Source organism: Phallusia mammillata, chromosome 2 (genome assembly GCF_965637545.1).
Source record: "Phallusia mammillata chromosome 2, kaPhaMamm4.hap1.1, whole genome shotgun sequence".
NCBI classification, from domain to species: domain Eukaryota; kingdom Metazoa; phylum Chordata; class Ascidiacea; order Phlebobranchia; family Ascidiidae; genus Phallusia; species Phallusia mammillata.
The window spans coordinates 2824774-2840969 of record NC_137253.1 but is presented as its reverse complement, the minus strand read 5'-3'; the positions used below and the strand labels follow the sequence as shown (position 1 = coordinate 2840969).

The 16196-nt window shown below is 36.5% G+C and overlaps 1 protein-coding gene and 3 long non-coding RNA genes across 5 annotated transcripts in view; 2 read left to right on the top strand and 2 right to left on the bottom strand.

Moving 5' to 3' along the window:
- Positions 1-16196, bottom strand: part of LOC145214579 (uncharacterized) — a 77144-nt gene that overhangs the window by 49033 nt on the left and 11915 nt on the right. The gene's annotated exons all lie outside the window — the stretch shown is intronic.
- On the top strand, positions 977-2376 carry LOC145214038 (uncharacterized). The gene is made up of 4 exons (XR_013856955.1): positions 977-1173; positions 1384-1518; positions 1698-1785; positions 2066-2376. It is a non-coding gene; the product is annotated as an uncharacterized LOC145214038 (long non-coding RNA).
- On the top strand, positions 5148-10467 carry LOC145212062 (uncharacterized). Its single transcript, XM_080080093.1, has 10 exons — positions 5148-5253; positions 5689-5805; positions 7432-7551; positions 7861-7971; positions 8044-8816; positions 9151-9330; positions 9396-9551; positions 9777-9926; positions 10065-10165; positions 10236-10467. Exons 1-10 carry the CDS (start codon positions 5148-5150, stop codon positions 10465-10467), a joined length of 2046 nt encoding a protein of 681 aa, XP_079936219.1.
- On the bottom strand, positions 12692-15964 carry LOC145215353 (uncharacterized). 2 transcript variants are annotated; one of them, XR_013857278.1, is made up of 5 exons: positions 15265-15964; positions 14909-15094; positions 14700-14838; positions 13969-14277; positions 12692-13047 (listed from the first exon to the last, which is right to left on the bottom strand). It is a non-coding gene; the product is annotated as an uncharacterized LOC145215353 (long non-coding RNA). The 2 variants fall into 2 exon arrangements; XR_013857277.1 differs by having other exon boundaries at positions 14913-15094.

The following is a 16196-nucleotide window of genomic DNA, read 5'->3' as shown; positions in this document are numbered from 1 at the left end:
ATCCCAATTTCTGCTCAACAACTCGACTTGCGAAAAATGACCATAAAAAACCAACTGGATTTTATTTTATCATTTAACAAAGTTTAGGTTAGCTGTAACTACAAACACAAAGCTTCAAAACAACCCTCAAAAAACTAAATTTGAACTGCCCAGATAAGAATTGAAAATTTATAAGAATTGAAATGATCAATGCGATTCGATCAATGAAAATTTATCGGTTGTTATTCTGTGGTAGAATGATCTGTTATTAATTGCTGTGGAGCTTTTGCAGAAAAAATGACAAAAATGGGAAATTTTACCACTTGAACGAAATACTTATGAACAACCTTGCCGACTGCTCACGTGACAACACATGAGTACACAAACTGTTTGCTCTCATAATATTTGTCTGATGGTATCGGCAAGGGTCGTGGATTTATAGCAGTGTTTAACAATTGTTGCTTGCTACAGTAATGCCTGTCTGGGATGTTCCATATTAACACCATTCACTATAAATATTGTGTTCGAAGGAAATTTCGAAACTGTATTTCTAATATACCGCACCAAATCGCCTGTGCAACGCTGTCTGGTGATTTGTTATGTTTATCGTTCTTTTATATTACTCAAATACTAATTAGGAAAAGCCACGTTGGCTAAACGTTTTGGTAAACCTTTGTCACTTTGCTTATTAGACTTCGATCACTGGCCAACACAATTTTTGGTGTCTTTAATGTTAAAACTGATATTGACTAATTTTGGGGTGCTGATTTCAAAAATCATTAAGGTGGCTGTACACAGGATCCGTTTCGGTCCGTTTTCGTCCGTCATGCGTATACGCGCGTAAATTTCGGTCCGTCGCCTTCCGTCGACGTGTATACACAGAATGCGAACCATGCGTTTTGTCCGAAACGGACGTTAACGCAAGGCCATCCGAACAAATAGAACATGTTCTATTTTTTCGGACGATGCGCATGCGGTTTTCGGTGTAGTGATAGTGCAAAACTGAGAGATATTTCTAGATTGGGTGATTAGTATCAATTATTTTGATCAAATCAAAAGACTTAAAGCCCACTTGTTTCTAATAATAAATAGAAGTGAAGTAATATGCAAGGTTTTATTATTAAATCGGCAAAAAGACAGACTTCGAACTCGACTGGAATGCAGAACAACAGCGGGATACAAAAAGCTAATAATGTAAGTAACAATAGCTTTCCGTGAAACAAAGGGTTCAAGAAAGAGTCAGTTCATAACTATTTAGGATGTTGCTTATGAAAATATTTAGGATGTTGCTTATGAAATCATAAATCCATAGTTGTTGTTTACATACACGTAAGTACTGGTTGATGTTTCTGCAACAATCTGTGAATTATGCACTTTAAGTTATCTTGAAATGTTCATTTGTAGAATCCTTTGATTGACCAATATCAACTAAAGAAATCAAGTTTAACAAGAAAAACTAGTTAGAGAGAAACCTGCTTTGGAGAGAAATCTACCATATAAATGCTTGTAATTCAACTTCAGCAGAGTTTGGTTTAACAGGTAATTTAACTAATTTTTATTACAATGTGGATACATTTTTAATGGTTATAGATATTTTGTGGTTTTTACCACAAACTGTTTCGACAACTTTTTACGGTACATTGGGGAGGGTTTAATCTGCTTATCAAATGTACATTTTGTGACTATATGTGACTTCTGTCTGTTACTTTTTTCTTCAGGAAAAATGTGAAAGAAAGTTGACATATGCAACACCTATATAAAAAGACAGAAAATCCAATGGTTTTATATTTATACACAACACCACAGGTATGTAAATTAAATGATTTATGCTCCATATTTGTAATAAACCTACTATATGTGTTACATTTGTAAGGCATGGACTCAAACAATAATCTTTCAGAGTACTGCAGGGAAAGAATCCTGATCAAAAATAGTATTATTTTTCACTTCTTCATTGTAATTTGCAACCAAGGTTTGTGTTTAATATGAGAGATGGAAACAAACCAGAAAAGTCAAATGAAAGATTGCACTTGTGGAATAAACAAAAGTACTTCTAAACTAATTTGTACATATTTTTGCTTTTCAGTTTTTGTTATTTGTAGGAGACCTGCAGGCAACAACCAGCACATTACCAAATTATAAGAAGCCACCTACTGATGCTAGGATTGCCTTTTATCTTCCCAAAATAAGAAAACGCTTGAGGCAATCGAAAGAGGGTACCAGAAGGGTTTTTAAAAGCAAATGAAATTCTTTAAACACACAAAAAAATCCTTTCAGTGTTTGTTCATCCCTGGTTTTACCATTTAAACATATTGCTTATGTGCACTGTGTGTTTGTACTTTTTTATTTTGTCTGCTTCAAAAGTGTATTTAAGAAAAAAATACAAATATTTTGTGACATTTGTTTTCCACTAGCGATGTCATTATACTGCTATCTTATTTGAGCAAGGCTTGTCACTAGCAAATGAGTTGAGTTTCTGCGAAGGTTAGGTTGGATAATGTCGATTGTAAACATTTTAAATTGCATTTTTTGGTCGGTGTTCGAGTTCAGCAGTATTAAAATCCCACCACCACGGTGATAACCCAAATGCAAGAAATTAGCGGTGTTCCGGCTTCAAACAGCCAAACAACTGATTTGGAGTAGGACGCATTCAAGCGAAACATCTCATCGTTCGGATCCTGTGTATACCAGCAAACGCAGTCACATTCGGAACGTAAATTCGGTCCGTTTACGCACGTCCGATTACGGACCGTTTTTCGCATGCGTTTTTCGCATGCGTTTACGCACGTTGACGGAATACGCAGTCTGTGTACAGCCACCTACGGTTTTCTTCAATCAGATCAACTTTTTAAGTTATTTACAAAATCAAAATTTATGACCATATTGATTTAAATGACTTTAAAATCATGCTTTTATGTGTTTGTTAAAGTTTTGTTACATTATACATATCAATTTCCTACAGTGCAGTCAGTTTTATAGCATGAATATGCGTTCTATGCTTATGCTCTGTCTAAAAATGGTTTGGCTAGCGGTAACTTTAAACTATACATGTTTTATGGAGCGATTTTCAGGCTAGTAAAGCAAGGTGGTAAAACTAAAATTAATAGTGGCTAGGTCATCTATAAGGTGTTGCATGAATTACCAAGATGTTTTATGCTACATTTCTGGTGTAAACCCATACAACACAACTAAAAAGAAAAAAAGGTCTGTATCAAATATGCATATCTTGCACACTTCGATGTGGCCTTAGGGGTTTAGGACAAGCAATTGGCTCCATTTACCTAATGTTGACTGGAATATTGAAAGCAGAAAGGGACTGAAATTATTAGAAAGAGTACATAACTAAGTTATTAAGCGGTCTGAAAAATTCGGTACGAAAATCAGTATAAAGCTACACTTCCCTTAAAACGTAGGTGACATAAATGATCAGAATTAAGCTTAAGCTGAAAAAAACAAAATGTGTCAGGGAAGAAGGAATAATGTGGTCCTGGCTAACTGCTGTTGGTCAATTAAACGGGACGATATTGCTGCCACTCAGTTCCGAAAGTTACCAAAGTACTTGTGTAGGGGTATACCTGATAACTTACAAATTTGAAACATTTTTTTGTTTTTTTTTGTTGAATTTTGTTTGTTAGGAGTGTCCACCTGTTACATTTAAAATTAAATTCGAAATTTTGTTCTTGCAATAACGTTAATTCCAAATAAAATACTCAAAACCAGTTTTAATTTTGTGTATACGTATAGATTGTTTTTCAAATGTGGATGTACCATAACAGGAAAACTAGACGTGATACAGATAAACTGATTGCATTTTTGAAATCAGAGCTCTAGAATTAGTCAAAATCAGTTAAAGCATTCCAGACACCAGTAAAAAAATAATTTGTTGTTGCCCAGTGTTGTAGTTTCCTTACGCAGTGGTTGCTTAAATTGTCAGTTACGAGTAAAGATACGGATATAAATATACTCAAGTAACATAAATGCCTGTCGAATATGAGCATAGCAAATAGTTTATGTGGTAACAAACAGAACAAACACAAATACAGAAAACCACCAAGCTACTTTCTCAAGTTTTGACGACTTTGACTCAAATGGATTTGGACAAGCAACCGGAAGTCAGCGAAGGTAATTAACGATAATCGTTTTAGCAAAGTAATTCCAAGCGGAAACAGACCCTGGTATGAAATCTTCTGACTTGTAGGAATTGTAGTTATCATAATCCTCTTGATGTATAAGGTGTTGCTCTTGGTGCACAAATTGTCCTAAACAACTGACGATTTTACTCATTTATTATTGGAGGTTAGGTTTAAAGATCACCGATTCATAAATGTTTTTGAGTTTGTTTGCAGCACATAGCGCACACACTAACCACTGAATCATACAGGTTGATACAAACACTTGTGCAATGTCGCGTTTCTATCGATGTGAGACGATACCAGGACCCTACGTTGGTTACCCGTCACGCCTCAGTGGTGTTCTACTCCGACCCGCCAGCTTTATATTTGCAAAGTGACGTGGCAGACTCGATTGAAAGCACGTTTTGCCTCCACATCTATATTTGTTCTTTAGTTCAGTATCATTTGCCGGTAGACTTTTTTTGACTTGCACGTTGCCGCAAAGGTATCGTAAACGCTGATTCATATGGTTGAGATACGTTACGTAGCATATTTTAAATAGAGGAACGTGGCAAACATTCTTATTCCAAAAGGGGTAAGAATCTTCTGATAATATCTGCTTTGGTTTGTTTTTTTGTTCTTTGAATAAAAATGTACCTCAACAGGTTTTACTTTTATAATCAGGCTGCCAGGTCACGCAACAAAACGTTTTTCTCAATTTTAATTTTACGTTTTTAAACCCGTTCCTTTTCATGCTTTGTAATTGTTTAATTGGATGATAATCATAAACAACGAAGCTGTTTCAACGAAAGTCAAGTAGAAGATTTATTAAAGCTCCGACTATACATTTAGGGACATTTCTAAATATGTTGTATGATTTCCAACACCCTACATTACTATTGCCATCACGAGTTATGAAGAAGGGTTATCAATTTTATAGAGCTCTTCTGACAAATGTATTTTTACTCCGATGTTTCGACGTTTTATACAGGTCGCCCTTGTCAAAGTAAATAACACTGAATGCAGTGCACGATAAAAAAGACTGTTTCTTAAGTCATGGAATATTCACCAACGGGGCAACACAATGAACATGAAAACCAAGTCAGCGAAGACCGACGAGTTCCTCTTCAGTTTTTTTTTAACGAAACCAAAAGTGTTTACGGTAAATTAAGCTTACAGACAATCACTTTCTTTGAGTATAATTCTACGTAGAAAACAGACCGGGGTAGGAGATACTTTGACCCATAGGAACTTGTAGTTATCATAATCTTGTTGACATGCCAGGTGTTGCCGATGGTTTTGTTGTGGTCCGTTTTTATTGAACCTGTTGCTCTTCATATGACCCAGCAGTTTTAATGGTAATTAAAGATGTATTAGTACAGAAATTGTCCTGACTCACTAATGATATAAAACAAAAAAAATTTTTGGTTTATAAATCTAATTCAGTTTAGAATACATACACGGTGTTGCCGAATGTTTTGTTGTGGTCTGCTTTTATTAACTCCTACCGCATAGGACAGCAGCTTGTAGTTAAAGATTTCCTGTAGTATTGATGATATTACACATTAGATACTTGTATTTATTATTTGTATTTCAGTGCCCTTCACATCAGGTGACACCGAAGGAGGGTCAAGCGAACCAGCAGAGGGCACACAAGAGTATTCGGCATCTCAAACAGGGGAAATCCCCACCTTTAGCCACCAGGAACAATTAGGTATGAGATCAATTGACTAGTTAAAACTTTAAGTTGAACTGATTAGGAAGTTATCAATATCAAACCGCAAGCGTCAGCTGCCGGGTTGTAGGAATGTCAAAATGTGTCTGGCGGCTACTGACACAATTACTGTTTTGTGTCTTTGGCACTTTACTAGGAAAACTACACAAGAATGTATGTTACATTAAAGTCTATTGTAAAATCATAACGTTTTAGACCAGCGGTTCCCAACCTGTGGGTCGCGACCCCAACTGGGGTCGCCTGACAATTTGCCTGGGGTCGCCTAAAGGAATGGCTCCCAACTCATTTTAGGCCATAGACTAATTTAACAAATAAAAAACAAAAGAACTGGGCACCGCATTCCTTCCCTTCATTGTTTGTTAAAGTATGTAAACTAGTAACTACATCTGGGGTGGATCTTTAATTTTCGAAGACTTAAGTGTTTTCACAAAATGCTAATTATTGCCTTGTATTACGTAATAATACTGCATTCACATAATCATCAAGTCAGAACCTGCCAACTTGTTTTGTATTCTCGCGATAATATCACTATCCTCCAATTATAACTTAATAGTCAACAGAACTAAAATTTAATTTGTAAAATTTCAGGCAGTCAATGATGCATCGAAAGTCAAGTATTAGGAAAAGAAAGTATAGTGAGAAATAAATTTTGCGGTATTAAGAAGTCAATTTTAATGTATAGCCTACTAATTTTATCCCTGGGGTCATAGGCGCCGTATAGGCGGTGGCTGGGTGGTGGCGAATTTGGGTTTGTTTGTATCGGTATCTTACGAAACACCGTAAAATCTGAACAAATTTGGGAACAGTTTTGCTTTTGAACAAGGGTGCTGACGAAAAAGCAACTATTTTAGTTGGTGCCTTACTTGTATGACGTCAAACACACAATTGTTGGCAGTGAATGATTGGCCACTATGGTGTACAATGCGATAAATGGTCACTTTGGGTGATACAAAAGCCACGACTTGACGAAACTGTTTCTAAACATTGCTAAACCAAAAAAACGTTAACGCGAATTGTTCCAAATCAATATTATTTTAAAAACATTTTTTTGTTAAAATTGACGAACTTTGCTTTTTATTAAATGTATATTGGGCTTTGAGTTGGAGCTCGTTTGGCTACACGCATTAGTGACGTCATAAAATTGACGTAATAATTTAAATCCACAACCTTGCATTTTTGTAAAACTCGGCGCCTATACGTGGGGTCACCGCAACTTGGGAACTGTTTTAAGGGGTCGCGGCACCAGAAAGGTTGGGAACCGCTGTTTTAGACAGTGTACACTGTTTCGACCTGTAAGGTCTCATCGGTGCAGTATGGTACAAGAGAGCAACAGGCTGAAAAGTCATTACACTGAGCTAAAATCACTTTGGACCCCAAGCAGTTGCTTGGCCATTGTGAGCCAGTTTCCTTCATACCCAGTTGTGGCATCAAACAGAAAAGGTGAGACATGGCTTTTCAGCCTGTGGCTCCCAACAAACTGGATGACTTCACTAGCCAATATGCCATATCTTTCGTCACTAGATGCAGGAGACCTTATTGATCGAAAAAGTGTGCATTGTCTGCAGCTTATCATTTATTGGCTCAAAGCATTTTCCAATTTTTTAGTGCCTTTCATATCAGACAACACCGAGGAACGATCAACCGAACCAACAGAGGGCGCACATAAGGCAGAGCAAACTTTTATCCAACAAGGGGAAATCCCCACTAACTTGCCACAACAACCAGGTATAAGATACATTGAAACGTTCAATGTGTTGTTATGCCAATAATGTTTGTTATATTTTTTACATTAAACCTAATCTTTTGATTAATTCAAGAGTGGGGAACTTTTTGTTAACAATTGTTCGTTTCTCACAAAGCCCGAACTGAAATTGCTTTTAAATCATGTTACTGACACGTCAAACAGTTTCACTCAGTAAAGAGACAATTTGCCATCTAATCTCTGTGGGTTATTATAGGTTTTATCTACATGAAAAACTGGACAATATTATTCATTAAATTAAGGTACATAAAAGTAAACCAATATAATTTTAGTTCCGTCTACACCAAGTGGAGTCATTAACAGAACAAGCAAAGAAACAGAGGGCGCACAAGAGGTACGGTCTCCATCTTCTTTTGAGAAAGGAGAAACTTCACAACAACCAGGTATGATATTCATTACCTCGGTAGTTGGCTAAAATTTAACTATAACAGCACTTTTGTTTGTTTTGGATGAAGGTGGCGAATTTAGGCAACGCATCAAAAATTATATCAATTTGTTGAAAGCAAAAAAGTTTGACGAAGCAAAATCGACAAATAAGCAACTTTCCAGTTTAATCAAAAGTCAACCAGGACTCACAGCAGAACTACTGCTAAAAATAGCCACAAAACTTCGAAATGGCGGCAAATATTTGGAAGCCATTTTGTTTTTTAGCATTGCTGCAGATTTCTATGTGCAGAAAAATCTCACCTTTTATGAAGCGACAAGTGTCCCGGTGTGTGCGGAGGGAATTAAACAAGTAGTCAAACTTTTGATGGAAAATTCTGATTTAGCTCTGAAGGCGAGTAACAAAGAAATCGTGCGCGCTCACGTGATCCCACTGATGCATGACATGACCCAGCAAATCCATGACCTTGAAATAAACGAGGAAATTCGGTATAAAGTGGAGGTTTGGTGTTTGCATTACATTGAATGGAGTCAACGTTACATCGGGGATTTGGCATCGAGGGAAACAACAATAAAACTTGGATTTGAACTTATGGAGACAAAGTTCGGGAATGAAAGTTCAAAGTATCTAATCTACGGTGTCTTGCTAAACAATCTTGGGGCTCTTTGTTTTGAAACTTCACGAATCAAAGAAGCAGTCGATTGTTACACAAAAGCAATCGAAGTTTTCAAAACAGCGAACGATTTAACTGAGGAACTACGAGGAGAATTTGTTGCGACTAGCAAAAGAAGTTTGCAATCAATTCAAGCAGGGCATCTAAAACATTTAAAAGAAGACTTGAACGTGCGTATATTTTGCAGCATTATTTCATCGCCGCATGTGAGCACTTGTCTACCTCATACCCTAAAACACTAAATGTTGCATTAATTAAATATAACGGAATATAAATGTTCAAACAGTTTTTTTTATGGAACTAGTGTTAAAGTGGATACAAATGTAAAACAGACCATTGTAGTCAATACATGTGTTTGAATAGCAGTAAAATTAAAACACCAAAATTAAAAACCGAATCCACACCTTTCCCGTTACTACGTTTATGATCAAACCCTTGTTACACAATAAGGAAAATCTTTTTCCTTATAGTTATGTTGCTTAAACGAAATGTTTGTTAAAGCAGGAACATGTAAGGCGAAGGAAATCTTCTAAGGGTCACCATGTGTTGATGTCGTCTCAATCTGGTGATACTTTTAACTTAAGTACGAAAACTCAGATGCGTTCTCATGTAACGATATCACGACATCTGGAAAAAAATATCCCGATATCCTCATTAACCAGATGTAAAGCAGAAGCAAAAAAGGTCAGTTGTGCTAACTAAGACTTTATGCACACTGGTAAAAGCTTTTTTCAACCTTTCGCAAACAGAGAGATTTTGTTCACACTGATTCACGAAACATCGGTAAAGCAGGGGGAACGTTAACAGCCGGTGGTTGTCAAATTAAAATTCCAGAAGGTGCCTGTGATGAGGAAGTTAACATTGTAATCACTTCGCTTTATGGATTCAGAAACTCAAAAACCCAGGTGATATTCAAGACTTAAAATTAATTAGGACTAGCCAAGTTTTTCGTTTCAGTAAGACGTTGATTTTACGTTATGACTAAGTATCTATCTATTTAAATTTTGGCCATGCAAATTTCACAATTACCAGATGTTAAACTATTTTTTTAAATTTACGTCCAATTCTTGCCTTTTCATTTCTCCCAAATTGAAACGAAAAGCAAACATTTTTTTTCCTTTTTTGAAAAGATTTCTCCAGTAAACAAAGTAAATGCTTCGGTTGGCCGACTTACTCCGATGTTGGAATGTGAACCAGATGGTTTCAAGTTCAGGAAACCTATAGAAATCACACTTCCCACGTGTTACAGGAATGTCGAAGCATCTCCTGTTGCTGTAACAGTAAGTAAGCTTGCTAGTGGGTGGCTATTATGTTTGTCATGGCAAGGCATTTTTACATATTTCCAGATATTGTTACATCAATTCTAATAATTAAAGTCATGAACATTTAATCACCTTTTTAAAAAAATTTTGATAAAGATTCGCCACAAAACGACTGACTCCGACTGGGAGGTCCTGACACAATGCTTAATGGACCAAACAACGCGATCGTTCACCTTCCAAACCGAGCACTTCAGCATGTATGGCATTGCACACTAATCAGTATAATGTATGTTTGTTTGTATTACTAATTAAAACACTTGTATGAAGCTATGATGTGATCTGCACTGTTGGGAAGTTTATTGGTTTGATGAAAGAGACGGCAATCATCCTGGCAGTTTCTCCTTGCGTGGAAGACATCGTATCAGAAATTGTGGCACATGTGATTATTTGTGACAACATTGAGTCAGCGAAAGATGTGACGCCCCTTAACATAGTTTTCGACAAGATTATTCTGCTGAGGCTAGTACTTAAGACAAAAATGTATGATATTTTTTGTTGAAAATAAACTAATCACATGCAGAAACCAAAGACAAGATGTTCAAATCCAAGTTAGTGCTGGAAACGCGGTAGCAAACCCTGATGAACATATTGCTATACTGGAGGGCATCAGAGATTCCTGGCAGTTTCGCCTGACGAGACCAGACGGCGAAAACTGGAAAAACGGGATTAAGGAGATAAAACTGGAGATCAGTTTTAACGATCCAAATCTACGGGATATCGTCAAGTCTGTTTTCGTGGAAAAACGTCATTTAAGTGAGTAACAGATAATACTTGTTTCAAACACTCTCAACTTGTTCAATTAAAAGTCAACATTACAAAAAACATGGCACAGCTTAAAAAAGCAACATCAGACAAAATTACTGATATTAAATCTTTGTATGTGTGAAATTCGCGTTGCCTGTTGTCATTAAAGTTCTGTTGGTTATTAGAAGGCATAGGTTTGGGTAAAACACTTTGAACGTCGGAATTTCTTGGTTGAAAACTTGCGGAGTTTTAGCTGACTTAAATTGTGTCTTGGGCATCCAGTTTAGTTTGCATCATGAAAAATACCCATGTATTCAATTCTATTATAAAACTGTTTCCATCTGACAACCGTTTTTTTTTTCTCTAAATTTGTAATTTTTAGTAAATTTGTGTAAATGTGACAACTTTAATTTCTATCTTTAGCTCCAACTGGACCGAATCAAGTAACAAACATCGATGCGAGAGGCGGTTCGTTAAGATTTTAGAAGAGAAAGTCTTCACACCTGAATATTTCACTTTTAACATTTTCCCTACTTAAACTCTTAACAAACGTACACTGAAGCGAACACAACTTTCACAACAGAAAAATTAAAACAAATTGTTGCTAACTGACTGTCACATGAAATGTATAAACAATTGTGATTAAGATTTTTTCTTGTAGGAGTAGGCCTGTAGCTTATGGTGACAAAATCAAGTTCCTCACCTTCAAGAGTTTTTGGCGGCCCGCGAACCACTCGGAAATCATCTGTTTTTCTCGGGCCGTAAAACGTGTTGCACAGCGTGTAAATATGATGCATTGATTCCACAGTAGTGATAGCGAAATGAATGTAACGTTTTTATAAAAAGATTTTAAAATGGCCTCTTCAAGTGGGATTCAACGATTGTGATTGTTACACCGTATTTTTCGATTGTTGTGTCATCGTACGCCGTGACGTTTAGATTTTTGTTTTTCAGGTGCCTTTTCAATAAAGGTTTTTAATTATTTTAGGGGCGTGAACAGAATAAACATTTTTAAATTCGAACATTTTTTGTTGGGTTGAATATTGTAACCCTCAAGTTACTTCGAAGTTTTCTTTCTTTCAAAAAAGGCCCCACGAGAATTAGGCGATGCAAGTGCGCGGAACCGGGGCCCATAAATATCAAAACTAAAAAGGACAAATACGTTTTAATGTTAACTGTTTCTTGTACCAGTACATGTTTTTTCTTTCGGTACTTTATGATGTAGTTGTCTTACTACAATTTGATGAGATAATGTTCTACATGATGTGTTATAATACCGTGAAATTGCAAGGATTGTATTCGAGTTCGGCGAAAATGCAACACCCGCAAACGAGCCGATTATTGAGCTGCGAACGTCATGACGTGTTTACACTTTGTACCAATGCAAAGTGTATACTACGTGCAAAAAAGTCCCGCCATAACAGTTGACAAGCAAAACGACTCTCTCCTGACATCTAGCGAACGATCGCAAACCAATTCCCAACTGTTCCAAGCGAGCGTGACAAGATAGACATTTTCTTACTGCCGAACGCGCTAAGCACGAAATCACACATTGTTTCTCTGGTGCACCACCTAGCGAAACAAATTGTCTATGTTTGAGTATCTTTAGGCAGAGAACTATGTGTCCTGTAGTTAATATAAATATGATGATTTTAAACAAACCCGAGATAGACAACCCGAAGACATAGTCCAAACAAGTCCTTTAGACACTTTTCTCCTTTGGTTCGCATCTTCTGTCAGGTGAAATTTTCGTCCATGTCACATATTCACAGCTCATATCCTGCCTTGACTTTAGGCATGAGTTTGTGCCTGTGAATTGTTTTAGGAAATAAAAACTTCAATAACCTGGAAACCTGTGACTAAACGTAACGGCTTTGTTGTAGCGACCCCTGTCGCCTAATTATTTCTCACGAAGCGTGACGTTTGCCCTTTTCTTATTGCGCGTGTTTTTGCCTTTTTCGTTTGGTGCGCACGTTTGCGATGCGTTTGGTTTCACGCGTCGTTCTTTTATTTGCGATTGAAATAAACGGACGCTTCATTGTCATGTTAACATAAAAACATAAATGTTTTGTCATGTAAACATTTAAACGAAATGTTTAGTTAATGGCGAATCTGAAATAACAAACATCTTATTGTGAAGATGGACACGCTGGATGAAGCAGTCGTGCCAAACTCACTCACAGCGTGAGACAGAATGTCAGGGACAATTGAGTTGATTGTCGTGTTGACGAAATTTCCTTGTGGTCCTGGAGTCAGATTTGCACCAGAATAAACACTGGCCCCGGTTGTCGTTGTGAAACGTCCCTCGTGCCAGACTGATATTTTGTACTGACCGCTTGACAATAAAGACAAAATGTCAACTTTGTGAATTGTTGCGTCGTATCTATGAACCATAAAGCTAATGTAAACCATCCGGAACAACAGGCCACTTAGTGGCGCGATGTGCTGTCAGTTGTCCAAAGAAGAGGGATTTTAGGTACTTAGTCAAGTCACTCCGAGAAACTTACGATGAACGTTAAATGTTTGTGACTTAGTATCTTAAGACAGTTCAGGTTGGTCGTACAAGACAATATCTCGGGGGTATCCACAGTCAATGTTAGGTATAATATTGCCACAATTAAAAAAATGCCTTAAGTACGACAAACCGCATTCAATTCTGTATGAAAAGCATCTTAGTATGAGAAGCAGTGGTATAAACCAGATGCCACTGACCTTTTTTAGGGGAAGTTATATAAATAGTTTACAAAAACCGAAATTGTGGTCTTTCTGCCGTCTTATTTGAAGTCAGATGGCGCGACAAGTTTGAAAAGATGCGAAATATAAAAGAGCCACTTCTATGGAATAACGCTTCTTTAATCAGTTACAGGTAACAATATAGGCAAATGGACAACCATGATTTGTTAATTTCATGTGTGTTGCAACAAATGTCGATAATTCTGCGAAACTAGGTGAAAGTAATCCAATATGTTGTTGCGGCATTACTTTGCATGGAGTATTTTAAGTTTCAATATTTAATTTAAGCTCCATTTTATGTACATTTAGCTTCTGTGGCAATTACTCGGAAATACTCCATAGGGATCGTTAACTACAGTGATTTTAACACAAAACCTTCGCAAAGGATAAAGTAATAACAGCAAAAGGATAAAGTTGTAACAGCAAAAGTTGGCACGGCGGCGTATACGAGTTAGACACCTCTGGGTTATCAGGTTTAATAGTGGCGAAAAACAAACATTTCTTGTTATTGTGTAATACACACCTTTGATCTGTCCGACGTTTACCACACTTTCCAATCGCCCAATGTTGCGTATCTTTGTGGGTTGTGCTTGTGACTTGTATGAACCTATTAGCCTGTGGTATTTGCCGGAATCAGTGACAAGTCAATGCGCGGTAACGAATCCGCCAGTGGGCGCTGTTGGCTTACGTTTTAATATCGGGCGGGATTTTCCCGTTGGTTTGGCAGCAAAATCTGCCCTTCATGAATTCATCACATTCCTCAGTGAGCAGCAAATGTCATCTCGCTACAGTGATTCTTCTCACTAGTTGGTAGTTGCATAGAAAGGTAGGACTGTAAGGAAAATGGCGTCATAATGTAAGTTGTTAAGACACATTTAAAGCTCCATCTAGTAAACCATTTATGTAATTCCATGCACTTAATGAGAGTTAAAACTGAAAAGGGATTAAGTAAAAAAGATACAAACAATTAAATAAAAGTAAGAATGAATCCTTACAGATTTAATGTACACAAACATAATAAATTAATAAGGGGTGGACAAAAATGTATTGTTAATCTTCGGTGCCACAAATCAATGTCATAACAACTAACTGTGCATGCTTAACAAAGTTTCAATGTAAACACAAACTGCCTCGATCGACAAAACACGATCTGCAGCATCTATCAAACAAAACATAGTTTTAGCATTTGAAGTGTTGAGTGAATACTGCTTGTAATTTGTACCTTTGCACAAGTCAAAAAAATGGAATACCAACCTGTAAACAGGCATGATGACCATTTAGTGTCCGAATCAATCTAGCAAATCAGTGATTATTATCACAACAGCATTTCCACTCTGGTCATCAGCAGTCAAACCTTTTTGAGAAGTTAGCAGCCAAGCTCCATAACCTGGTACTGAAAGTCAACAGTTTTGAATGAACTATTACAAATTAACACAAGAATCAATGCAAAAAAATACACTGACCTACTTCTGTTAACAGTAAAGATTTCATCCATAAATTTGTATCCAAAAGGGTCATTTTGAATCTTGTTCCCACCAATCATAACTCGTTTGGCCAATTCATGCTTTTTCTGCTCTTTAGTGAGTGGGGTATTGTCATGCTATCAATGCTCTGGATTGTTACATCACTGAGTGGTAATATTGTTGGTGCTGTTTAAGAAATATTACATTAAGTACACAAACTCATATTCAACCCACAATGGTCCAAAATTAAATGCAGAAAGCCCCCAAAAAGTTAAACCATTAAAAAAGTGTCATTTGGAAAAGATAAGGCAAAATAACATATATTATCAGAATAATATAACTGTTGAAGAACATACCTCAGCCAAAAGAAAGAGGAATTTAGGAAAAAAATATAACAATAAGTGGACAATTCCAATCTTAGAATCTACCTTGTTCGCTCAGAAACTTAAAAAGTATAAAAAATAGCAGTTTGGTTTTGTTAGGTGCATAACAGATCAAATAATTATTGATTATAATCAAAGCCCTAGCAGCTAGCACACTTAAAAAACATATTTGCATTTCACCATATTGTAACATTCTGAAAATAAACAGTTTACAATTTTAACCATTCAGGGGGTAACACAACACAAGTAAAACCAGACTAAACAAAAAACTGAACAAAGTAGAAAGTACAAACTACAAACCAAAGAGATAAAGAGCTCTAAAACAAGAAATAAATGAGTTTGATAGCTGAAAACTGCCTGTGATTTTCAGAAAATCGCTTCTGGTTTGTATGCACATTAAGTATGACATCACATTCACAGTTTCACACAGTGTACATTTGTGACATCACAATTGTATGATTAAAGAATTACCCATTCAACAAATACGATGACTTGAGGCTGCAAAGTGCAAACTTGCAAGAGTGGAATTTTAATTACCACTCAAGTCTCAACACAAGTAACACCCTGAGCATTTCTGATTGCGTTTTCATTATTTTGTAGTTCTGCAAAAACATTTTTAATTATTTTACTATTTTGCAACTTTTCAGTGCATTATGAAAACATCCCATGAGGGAACGGGTAAAGTCACGAAGTTGGACTAAAGTAAAGAGTGTAGTGGCCGATTTTGTATTTTTTGCATTGCTTGGTGCTTTGGTTAGATTTGTTCATTAGTTTTACATACACAATAGACTTCCCTTTCCAAACAATAACATCAACCAAGCAGAAGGTTTAGTATTTTTACTGGGACGAGAAAACCCAGAAGTTGGTTATATCCCAGAAAAAGTTTGGTGAAGTATTTGTAGTGA